The 12,124-nt window shown below is 45.0% G+C and overlaps 1 protein-coding gene across 1 annotated transcript in view; it reads left to right on the top strand.

Moving 5' to 3' along the window:
• The first annotated feature begins 1,815 nt into the window (after positions 1-1,815).
• Positions 1,816-12,124, top strand: part of KIAA1549 (KIAA1549 ortholog) — an 86,768-nt gene continuing 76,459 nt past the window's right edge. The window contains exons 1-5 of the mRNA XM_024764066.1: positions 1,816-4,558; positions 5,663-5,751; positions 7,238-7,415; positions 9,344-9,474; positions 11,674-11,857. Coding sequence (XP_024619834.1) covers positions 1,816-4,558; positions 5,663-5,751; positions 7,238-7,415; positions 9,344-9,474; positions 11,674-11,857 — 3,325 coding nt within the window. The remainder of the gene's footprint in view (positions 4,559-5,662; positions 5,752-7,237; positions 7,416-9,343; positions 9,475-11,673; positions 11,858-12,124) is intronic.

Here is a 12,124-nt window from a genome sequence, read left to right as displayed (position 1 = left end):
TTAGCACTGTCTCTTTGAATATTGTCTCTGCCCAATTCCTTCCATTACTGTTTTTTAAAACTTTGATCAAATATGTGTTGGACTCATTCTGTGTTCATATCTCTTCTCTTTTTTACATTTCTCCTCTTTTTTTTTTTTTCATTTCTCCTCTTTTTGTTTCTCTGTGCTACATTCTGAGTAATTTCCAGGTCTGTCCCCCAGTCCACTAAATCTCTCTTCAGCTGTGTCTAAATTTCTGTTTATTGTTTATTACATATTGTATATTGAGTTAAAAAATTTTAATTATTATATTGTTCATTTCCAAATATTCTTTTGGTTTTTCAAATCTTTCTGACCATTCATCATAGCCTCTTGCTCCTTACTCATGTTTTCAGTCCCTTCTTTATTATTTTAAATGAATTAAACACACTTTCAAAAATGTATCCTAGGGCTTCCCTGGTGGCACAGTGGTGTATCCTATAATTCCAACATCTGAAGTCTTTACAGATCTGATACTGTTTGTGTGGGTTTCTTTTTTTTACTTCTTGGGGAGGTTTCTCTTGACTCTTTTTCATAATACCTTATTTCTTAGGTGTTTTGTAAGTTTTAACTTTGCAGTGATGCTTGAGCATCAGGCTGTCTGGTCCAGTGTCCCTCTAAGCTCTCTGTTTCAGTGTTCCTCTAGGACCTGTGCCCTGGGCCTTCATCAGGGGTCTGGGCCATCACATTTCCTGCCTCTCTATACAGTGTATCCGAATTACAGATGGAGATACCTAAGCCACTTAAATGATAGTGACAGCTGTCACAAGGATGAAGAATATGAAAGTTTGAGAGGATGATGGGATGCTTTTGGCACAGATCAGAACTTGGTCCTCAGACACCATTCCTTCATTCATTGATGTATTCATTCACTTAACAGATGTTTATCGAGCTCTTAGTATATGTCACTCACTGTGCTAGGCACTGGGGAAACAGATCAACAGTTTCTGTCCTCAAGAATCTCAGAGTATAATGAGCAGACAGTTCATTTCAGTGGGGCACGATCAGGGATGTGACAGGTAGAACGTAGGGAGAGGCACTAACCCAGCTTTGGAGTAATGAGGAGGGAGGCTGTGCTGCATCTGCAGGGCCGGTAGGAGTAATCCAGGTGGAGAGCCAGGGAAGGGCATCCCAGGCAGAGAGAGAAGAATGTGCGAAACACCAAGCCACAGAGAATCTGAGTAGCTCATTCGGCCAGAGTATAGTTGGGAAGGCATGAGAGTGGAGCAGGGAATGATGAGAGGTGAGCCTGGAGGTAGTCTGAGGTCTGGATGTGGAAGGTCTTATGACTAGGAAACTGCTGAACCCTCTTCCCTGGGTAGTGAGTGATGCTGTCAGAGTGGTCACGATCATTTCTCGTAAGAGCCAACTCTTATGGAAGAAAAAGGACATGGGCTTGGGAGTCAAGGCAGGCTTATGCGCAGATCCCAGCTCCACCTCTGTCCGGGTGATCATGTAATTGATTTAGTTACCTTCTCTGAACCTCTCTTTCTCATGTGATAAATGAGAGAGAACAGACAAGACAGGCCCTTAAGGCCTCTTCCATTTATAGTATTCTGTGGTGTTGCTAGAAAGTAAGAGAAACATGTCAGTGTGTACACGCACACATACACACACACGCTTAAGTAAAAGTGCTCAAATTTACGACTGTTCGCAGGTATTATGCTGACAGGAACTGTGGCAATTTCTGACTTCCAGTTGGTTGTTTAACTTCTAACCGTGAATCGTGGCTGTTCACAGTGAGTGGATATCTGTTGATTGAGGATATCTTTATATCTGAAACAAAATGTTAGCAGTATGACTTTCATTGCCTTGCAGCTAAACTCAGCTGTTATTTTCTTTGTAGATGAGCTCCCTCTGGAACAGCACAACCTTTCTTTATCCTCCTTGGAGTTCGTGCCAAGGGAAAGCACCGTGCACAGCACTGCACACGTGGCCTTAACAGAAACCGCTCCAGGGTCCCAGCAAGGCAGTTCTCTCCACGTGAGATCATCTCCATCTGCCAGTACTTTTGATACAAACTTTTTTAACCAAGGAAAATGGACCCAAAGTACAGCAGATCACAGCATCTTTGTGGCAAATTATGTGTCAGTGACGAGCAACGAGGTCATAGATGATGATGAAATGGATAACTTTTTGCCAGAGACTTCCTGGACCACTTCTCGCGTGGTTTCTCCCATACGATACGTCACACTCAGTCTGCCAGGGCTGCTCAAAGAAACGTTAGACTCCATGCCGACTCCATCGTTACCCATCATTTCTTTACAAGATGAAGAAGTGACATCAGCCTGGCAAAACACAGTGCAACAACCAACAATGTCTGCTGAATCCCCCAATCATTTCAGTGCTTTTCGGTCAGCTTTTCCCACTTCCAAGGGCATAATTCCAACTCCTAGCAGGAACTTGGTGTTTTATCCTACTGACACTTACGGGCATGTTTCAAGTAGGACTTTGCCGGAGATCATGGCTTCAGGAGCAGAGGGCGCAGAAACCCTCCTCAGCTCGCGGTATTCCGAGCCTCGACCGCCACGTGATGGTGTCACTCGGCAGCCTCCTCCCCTGTCAGGGCAGGTCTCACCGCCTCCAGAGGATGCTCTGGCCACAGGTACAGACAGATACTCTGATGTGACTACCGCTTTGGGTCGAAGTCTGGATGAAACCGTCTCTCCGGGCGCTCACGGCTCTGCGGCTCTGTCCCAGATGGCCCTTGCCTTTGGCAGCAGCAGTGCACGTTTGGCTTTGTTTTCAACTCCTCTCGTGTCTGGATTGTTCTCTGCTCAATCAGCCGGTGTTTCATATAACCCCTGTCTTCCCGCCAGCTCCAGTGAGGCATCAGAACTGCCTGGCCATTCCGTGGTCCCAAGTCGTGCGGGTGACGCTCATGTCTGGAGCCCAGTGTCTTCGTTCAGACCGTACACGTGGTGCGTGTCGTGCGCTGCGGTGTCGCCTCGGCCTGTGCTGTCAGCGAGCCTCACGGAGAAGGACGTGGGGTCCGGGGATGGTGCTGAGACCCTGTCCCTGACCCTCTCAGAAGCGAGCAGCATCTCTCCACCGAGCAGCGTCATGGTGGACTTCTCTGAATTTGACGAGGGCCCGCGAGAATTTCATACACTTTTCCCCTCAAGACCGATGGTTCCCCTCTCTTCTCCATCTGTGGAAATCTCAGCAACGAGCGCCGGTATTTCAGCTGAGGGGGAAATGAGTAGTGTGATGACTCCACAGATGTACCCTCCCCCGGGCCACCTCTCTGTGCCTGTGTCACCTGACGCTGCTGATTTTGCCTCCTCCTCTGTCGCCGAAACTCAAGTAATGCCATCCAGTGTGACAGCCGTGCTTTCCTCGGTCACCCCAGGTGCTCTCCTTGACGCTTCTTTCCCCATCACAGCAAATAAAAACACCCCATCGCTTGCCGTCAGAGGCCCAGGTCTTCTTACGTCTTACAGTTTGGACCTGTCGGCACAGCCTTCGCTTTTTCCTGACGGAGAACCTGCCAGTTTTTCCCAACGTGAAAGTGCGAGTATTTGGGATTTTACATCCAGCTTTTTCTCCACTCCACCACTGGAATTCAGCAGCTGGGTCTCTCCATCTTCAGAAGTACTTGCTTCTCCGCCTCCGAGGTCAGGTGATCTGTCCACCTTCATTTCTCAGGCATTTTCTACCTTGGTTGCGACACTTTCGTTGACCAACTCTGTCAGTTCTCGGTCACCTCAGCTTTTTGTTCCCAATTCCACAAACCTTGACTTTTCTCAGCTCTGGCCAAGCTCAGATCTTCCTTTAAGCAGCTTCACTTTTCTCCCTAGTTACTCTGAAATGTCACTACAATCCAGCTTTCCCTCCAGTTCTCCAAAGTTTTCTGAAGCACCCACAGTGTCACCCACAGATGCCGAAGCTCATTTTACCTCAGCTTTCACTGCAACTACCTCCTATTTTGAGTTTTCACTCATGTCCCATGAATCTGCAGTCACCACACTGGTGCCCTCCAGTTCTGAGCCCATTTTGACTGCTGAAACTCACTTAACATCACTTCTGACTGCTGTTCCTACTACACCTGTTTTAACTGAATCTTCTGTCTTTTCAACCCTGATACCTTCTGATGGTGGTATCAGTACTATGAACGATCCCACGTCCATCTTACCCTCTTTCTCTGAAGTCATCCCTGTCACCACAGTGCTGGTCAGCACTGGGTACCTGCCATCAGCATCCTCGTTTCTTCCTGAGGTGATCCGCTCGCCTCTGCCTACAGAGCCAGGTGGTACGCGTGGCCCATCATTCACACCCACAGATTTACCGAGGAACACCTCCACTCAACTGAGCACATCTGATACCAGTGCTGGCCCTGAGAATTCTCTTCACATCACCCTGAACAGCAGAACTGTGGGTCAGAACCGTCACGAGGGCAGCACGGTTCTCGCCCCGCCATCCCTTCATCCCGCGACCACCCCTGCTCCCGAAGCGACGGTTCATACTCCAGTGCTGGTCACCACCAAGTCGCCGTATGTGTGTGATATTACGGTTCCTGATGCCTATTTGATCACAACTGGTAAGGCCCTGCTTCACATCACTTCTCTGGGTTGGGGTGATCTTCCAAAGGTGTTTATACGAAATGCTTATGTGATGTATGGCATCGTGGCAAAGAGTGTAGCCTTTGGACCCAGACGACTCCTGGGTTGTAGTCCTTCCTCACTGCTTTGCCAGCTCCCATGAGTTCTCCAGACAGTTAGACAGTTAGGCTTCTCTAAGCCTCAGTTTCCTCAACTATTAAGCAGGGATGATGGTGGCACCTACTTCTTTGGGTTATTATAAAGATCTAAATGCATTAATGCATATAAAATATTTAACCCAGTGCCCAGCATATAAGAAGCGTCCATAAAATATTACAAATTAGTAGCAATGAAAACAAAGGAAAGATTTAAATGAGCCTTAGAAATGTTTGCTGGGATGTTTGTCTTTGGAGCTCGTAACCCATTGGATGCGTAGATGACACGGGTAAAGCAAAACGCCTTCACGTTTCGTTCAAGCAGTTAGTTGGGCAAATGTGTAAGGGCCACCATTGCAATTTCTTACTCATTTACTGTTCTGACTTTTCCTGGAAGGGAGGGGCCCCTTTGTTCTCATATAGTCCTGTAAATGTCACTTGGAGCAGAGGAACGTGGAGTGGCTCAGCATCCTGTGAATTGGGTCACAGCCTTCAACCTTCTCCCCAGCCTGCAGCCCGAGGCACCAGCCGACAGGCAGCAGCTTCCCTTGCAGCTGCCGGCTGCTTTAGTCACATGAAGCTGGGATACCTTTGATGTCATGTCTGAACAAGTCTGGTGACTGTGGCCCCTTGATCAGACTCTCCCACTTGTTCCTCCTGAGGAGTGGCAAGCTGCGCATGAAGTCGGTGCCCTATTAATATGTACTTAAGTACGGCATGTGGCTGATCAGTAACCTGGCTCTGTGTATTGGTGTCGATGGGGATGGGGGACAGAAAGGAAGAAGGGGGAGAAGGTGGCAGGAGAGGTGGAGCAGGAATGCAGTGGACGGACAGGGAAGGTGGAGGGGAGGAGGGAGGAGAATGCCCTGGGTCTTTTTTCTCCATGCTGAGACCAGGGAGGGCCGTCGGTCCTCTGCCTGTTCATAATGACACTGAGCTGATTTGCAGTGCTGGCCCGCAGAGCTGTGCAGGAGTACATCATTATGTCCATCAAAGAGGTGTTGAGGAGCCACTTCAACCGTGTGGTGGAGCTCAAGGTGGGTGCCTGCGGCATGGAAGTCTGGTGGGGGAGTCCGAGTCGAATGCACATCATAACGGGAGTGGGACATTCGCTTTCCTCTCTCCCCTCCCTTCTCCTGGTGGACACCTACTCATCCTTTGGATCTCTGCTCAAACATTGCTTCTCCAGGGAAGCCCCTTCTGACCCCAGTTGAGGCCAGGTTTAGTCCGTCATGGGGATGTGCTGGCAGAGCTGGAACAAAGGGCTCTAAGACCAGAGTTTGGGGTGATGACCTAATGATCTCGCTTCGCTTTATTTACATGGAAGGGCTTGGATTAGAGTTTAGAGTGAGTGCGTATGTGTGTTTCTGTACATCGAGTGAGATAGAGATAGATTTCTAGATGTTTTTTGCTGGACGTCTGCTGGTGCCTTCTCTCTCCTGATAAGCTCAGAAAGCCCCGCTCTAGGCCTGCACCATCCCGAGCAGAGCCATGAGCCACGTGTGGCTGTCGAGCATGTGAAATGGGGCTTGTTCCAAGTGAGATGTGCTGTCAGTGCAAAATACACACCAGATTTCAAAGACTTAGTGCAAAAAGGAATGTAAAATAGCTCAATAATTTTTTGCATTGCCTGCAGTTGAAATGACATGTCAGATATATTGGCTTAAGTAAAATGTTTTTAAAATTAATTTCACCTGTTTCTTTTTTTTTTTTTTGCGGTACACGGGCCCCTCACTGCTGTGGCCTCTCCCGCCGCGGAGCACAAGCTCTGGACATGCAGGTCCAGCGGCCATGGCTCACGGGCCCCGCTGCTCCACGGCATGTGGGATCCTCCCGGATCAGGGCATGAACCCGCGTCCCCTGTATTGGCAGGCGGACTCCCAACCACTGTGCCACCAGGGAAGCCCCCACCTGTTTCTTTTTATTTTTTTTTAATGTGGCCACTAGAAATTTAAAAATTGCATATGTGCCTCACATGTTTCTCTTGGACAGCTCTACTTAGTAGAGTAAGTGCTCCTTTTTATGCGGGGTAAGTACAGTAAAACACCTTGAATTCTCCTTTGTTCCTTATTCAGTTCATATTATTATTATTATTTTTTTTTTTTTATTTTTATTTATTTATTTATTTTTGGCTGTATCGGGTCTTCATTGCTGCACACAGGCTTAGTTGCTTCATGGCATGTGAGATCCTCCCAGACCAGGGATCGAACCCATGTCCGCCGCATTGGCAGGCAGACTCCCAACCACTGTGCCACCAGGGAAGTCCCCAGTTCATATTATTGACTCTTCTTTTGCACTGTCCTTGCTCTTGTAATTTTGTGCTGTTTTTGAGAAAGTTGACAGATAAGTAAGAGGCATAACTAAAATAAAATTTTAATTATCTCTGAAGCAATACCCCTTCATTTAAAACTATTTATTTTTTAAACTTTATTATTTTTCTACTCAGTATGATTTCCTTTCAGTTTGAATTATGGTACCCTCAAATTTAATAATTATCATCTTTTGCATTTTTTATTTTCATAGGTTTATGAACTGTTCGCTGACTTCACTTTTCTGGTAACATCTGGTCCGTTCGTTTACACAGCAATATCAGTCATAAATGTACTTATAAATAGTAAACTTGTTCGTGACCAGACTCCTTTAATCTTGGCTGTGAAACCCTCCTTCCTTATGCCAGAGTCCAGATTCCAAGTTCAAACGGGTAAGAAAATTGAGCATAGTTGTTTTGATTTGTAAATAGAATTTCACTTTATTTTTTGTGTTTCAAAATAATTTGGGGAGGATTATGTTAAAATTTGTTAAATTTCAAAAAACTTCATAATTATGGAGAATTTCCAGCATATACAAAAGTACACAGAATAGTTTAATGCATCCCAGGTACTCATTGTATGGCTTCAACAATTTTCAACTCCTAGCCACTTCTGTTACATCTACCCCCCCATCGACACTCCCTCCTCTCATGTCATTTTGATATGGCATCATGTCATCTCATTCATAAATATTTCAGCCTATGCCTCTAAAAGATGACTATTAAACATATATACACACACATAACATATGCACATACATACATATCCATGCATACATACACATACATATGTCCACAATATCATTATCACACCCCCTAAAATTAACAGTGATTCCTCAATGTCATTTAACTTTTTTTTTTGGCCGTGCTGAACTGCATGTGGCATCTTAGTTCCCCGATCAGGGATCGAACCCATGCCCCCTGCAGTGGAAGCGTGGAGTCTTAACCTGGACCGCCAGGGAAGTCCCCTCATTTAACTTTTTATTATGGACGTTTTTAAACATATACAGAAGTAGAGAGAATACCATATTTAGCCCACCCATTCCCGTACAAACTTTAAAAATTATCAGCATTTTCCCAATTTTGTTTCATGTATCTCACACAAACTTTTTTTGAGGAAGCTAGAGTGTTTTAAAACAATACCAGGTATCATGTCATATCACCCATAAATACTTAAGAATTCATCTCTAATGAATTTATTTCTATTTGAAATATTTCAGTGTTGCATCTTTTGATGCTCCAATTATTATCTTAGATATTTTTCCATTTTAAAATGATACAAGTCACCTTCACCTTGCGCGTAGTCATTTGGTACAGTTGGCTTGCTACATTTCCATGATATGATACATATAAATAACACATCATAGACCCTCGTACACTGTTGGTAGGAATGTAGATTGGTGCAGCCACTATGGAAAACAGAATGAAGGTTTCTCAAGAAACTAAAAATAGAACTACCATATGACCCAGCAGTTCCACTCTTGGGTATGTATTCAAAAAAAAAAGAAAACACTAATTTGAAAAGATACATGCACCCCAGTGTTCATAGCAGCATTATTTATAGTTGGCAAGGTATGGAAACAACCCAAGTGTCCCTCAACAGATGAATGGATAAAGAAGATGTGGTGTACACACACACACACACACACACACACATAGATAAAGAGAAGATGGGGTGCACACACACACACACACACACACACACACACACACACACACACACACACACACAATGGGATACTACTCAGCCATAAAAAAAGAATGAAAAAAGAATGAAAAGTTTGCCATTTGTAGCAACATGGATGGACTTAGAGTGTATTATACTAAGTGAAATACGTCAGACAAAGACAAATACTGTATGATATCACTTATATGTGGAATCTAAAAAATAAAACAAGCTGGTGAATATAACAAGAAACACACTTATAGATACAGAGAACAAACTAGTGGTTACTAGTTGAGAGAGGCAAGGGGGGAGGGGCAATATAGGGGTAGGGGATTAAGAGGTACAAACTACTATGTATAAAAGTAAATAAGCTTCAAGGATATATTGTACAATACAGGGAATATAGCCAATATTTTATAATAACTATGGATGGAGTATTACCTTTAAAAATTGTGAATCACTGTGTTATACACCTGAAACATATATAATAATGTACATCAACTATATCTCAATTAAAAACTAATAACACATCATAGTACTTGATCCTGTACTTTGGATCAGAGTTCATTGATTTACACACTATTTTGCCCCTCTCCTCGTTACTTAATACTAAAGAAACACCTTGTTCATGGGACTGTGATACTGTCCTTTTCAGTACTGCAGTTTGTGCCTCAGAGTGTGGATACGGGCTTCTGCAACTTCACCCAGCGCATCGAGAAAGGCCTGATGACAGCTCTCTCTGAAGTGAGAAAACACCACCAGGGGACGTATAACCTCACAGTGCAGGTGAGAATAGCACTGAATGCAGAACAAGATGCTTTATCTTTTAGAGAGGAGCTAGTTTCATAATGTTTTGTTTAAGACACACTTACCTCTTACTAATTCCCTCCAGCAGAGGAGATTTAGTTCACATGGATTAGAAATCATCTCTTTCCATGGCATCGAGTCCACAGAGCATGAATAGGCTAAGTATATTTGAACATTGTAGAGGAGCCCAATAACCAGGGAGTTCAGATACGGTGAGCTGAAGAGAGACGAGCCCATGTAGGAAATGCAAGAATGTTCCAGAAAAGAACTTAAATATCAACTTTAAGTATCAACTTAAATATCCAATGGGGGCAATGCCTAAATACACTAGCGTTTCATATTATGGAATTCCGTTTCATGGAATACCATGAAATGCAGTTCTTCACTCTAAAAACAGAATACAGCTACGAATCAAAGGATAGGTTTTGTAGGTATTACGTGGAAACTGCTGATGTTTTTACGTTTCTTTGATATTTATCCCTCCATATTCTTTGTTCTCTCTTTCTCAAATTCATTTTAAGTAGATTTTGGTGATCCTGGATTCACCCTCCCTATTTCTTATTTTTTCCATTTCTTTTTTAAATTCCCTATTTTAACAGATTTCTAAACCTTGTCCTCTAAGTTATTAATTTAGTCTTCAGATGTGTTCATTATGTTATTCAATCCCTCTATTGAATTTTCTTTTAGCCATCATTGTTTTTTCATTTTTATTTGCTCTTTTTTCATTGCAGCCTTTCGTGTTACGATGCAGGCTTATCTTGAATGATGATACAATATTTCCTTGAACGTTTCTGGAGACATTAATTAGTATTTTTAATACGTTGTCTTCCGTGTACTAAGTTGTCTCTGCTCTGCATTCTTTGCCATTGTTCTGTGTTGATCTTGGTCCTTGACTTTGGTGCTGTTAGGTTTCTGTAATCACCTGTGGACTATTGGTGGCTGTCTCTAGGAATGAGGAAGCAGGTGGTTAGTTTTGGCACCTTGTTCATCTTTCCACTTCAGCTGTAGAGTCTGTGTCTACATAAGCCTTGTCTCCTGATGGGAGGATTCATTGGAGCCCTGGGTACCAGGCAATGTGTGGTCATGGACAGCCAGCGTGGGCACCCCTGCCCGCCGTGTGAGATGAGGAGGCTGTACCCTGGGGATGGAGTGAGTTAGTGTGTTTTTCATGGCAGAGCTCCTCTTTCTTTCACTCTCTTTCTTTCTCTGTCTCTTGTGTGCACTGCGGTTAACTCCACCCACCTTCCTGCCTAGGGGACCATGCCACACGGGGTCTTCTGTCCTCTTAGGCAGGGAGCTCATCTTCCTCAGGCAGCGGTTCTTCGGGCTCCTGGGGTGAAGGTGGAGCTGCTAGCACTTCTGAGTTGGCCTGGGTGTGAAGTTGGAAGGAAGAAGGGAGGGAGGCAACCGACTCAGCTGTTGGCACTCAGTGTTTAATTAGTGACCCGGATCAGGGTCTCAGCTCCTGCAGATCTCTGCCCTGGAGGCCTCCTGGGGCCCCTGAGGGAGACCACTCTCAGTCTACTGTGGTCTGTGCCTGTGTGTGTTTGGGGTCTCGGTTCCCTCCATTCTGGTTTGTATCAACATGATCCCACCCTCTCTCCATCTTTCAGTAATTTGACAGGATCTCTGGTTTTCTTCCATTCTCAGTGCTGTTGTGGATTTATTCCCCTTTGTTCATCTTGTTGTTATTTCAGTGGGATTTGGGGTGGGAAAGAAAAGGGGAGGGACTATAAATACATGTGCTCAGTTCCCCACTTAATGTAAAAAACATTTTCAATACACTAAGGGTTTAAGAGTATTACAAAAGGGAACCAGGTTGTGAAGCCAATTACTCTTCCTTTAAAAATGCACCTTTAGGGCTTCCCTGGTGGCACAGTGGTTGAGAGTCCGCCTGCCAATGCAGGGGACACGGGTTCGTGCCCCGGTCTGGGAAGGTCCCACATGCCGCAGAGCGGCTGGGCCCATGAGCCGTGGCCGCTGAGCCTGCGCGTCCAGAGCCTGTGCTCCGCAACGGGAGAGGCCACAGCAGTGAGAGGCCCGCGTACCACACACACACAAAAAAAGCTCCTTTAAAAAGAACTTGGTGAGGGAAATTGTGAGAGCAAAATCATAGTCAGGCTTTTGGCTAGACATTTTAATTTATTTTAGAAGCTTATTCTGATTTCTTTCTTTCAGATCTTGAATATCACTGTGGGGTCTTCAAGGCTGGCTCCTCGCCGGGGCCCAGTGAACATTGTCTTTGCTGTCAAAGGCTCGCAGGGGTTTCTGAATGGGTCTGAAGTGAGCGAAATGCTAAGGAACTTGAGCGTGGTGGAGTTCAGTTTCTACCTGGGATACCCAGTGCTGCAGGTGGCCGAACGTGAGTGCTGCTCTCCTGGGGACGCGGCCGCGAGTGCTTGTGTGGCTGGACCTCTTCTTTTCAAGTAAAATAGCTAACAGAAATCTGGAATATAAATTGGAGCTTCTCAGATCATGCCAGGGTGGGCCTCCAGAACCCTCCTCTCCCACTGGGCTTGCTTTATTATTCTCTTTAGAGAGCCAAGGGCGCTATCAAAGATTATACCGGTTCTGAAAAAGGTGAAACCAGAGAGACTGAGAACAGATTTGTGGTTTCCAGGGGGGAAGG

The sequence above is a fragment of the Neophocaena asiaeorientalis genome, unplaced genomic scaffold, assembly GCF_003031525.2.
Source record: "Neophocaena asiaeorientalis asiaeorientalis breed wild unplaced genomic scaffold, Neophocaena_asiaeorientalis_V1.1 scaffold745, whole genome shotgun sequence".
Classification (NCBI taxonomy): domain Eukaryota; kingdom Metazoa; phylum Chordata; class Mammalia; order Artiodactyla; family Phocoenidae; genus Neophocaena; species Neophocaena asiaeorientalis.
This window is presented reverse-complemented; position numbering and strand designations above follow the sequence as displayed.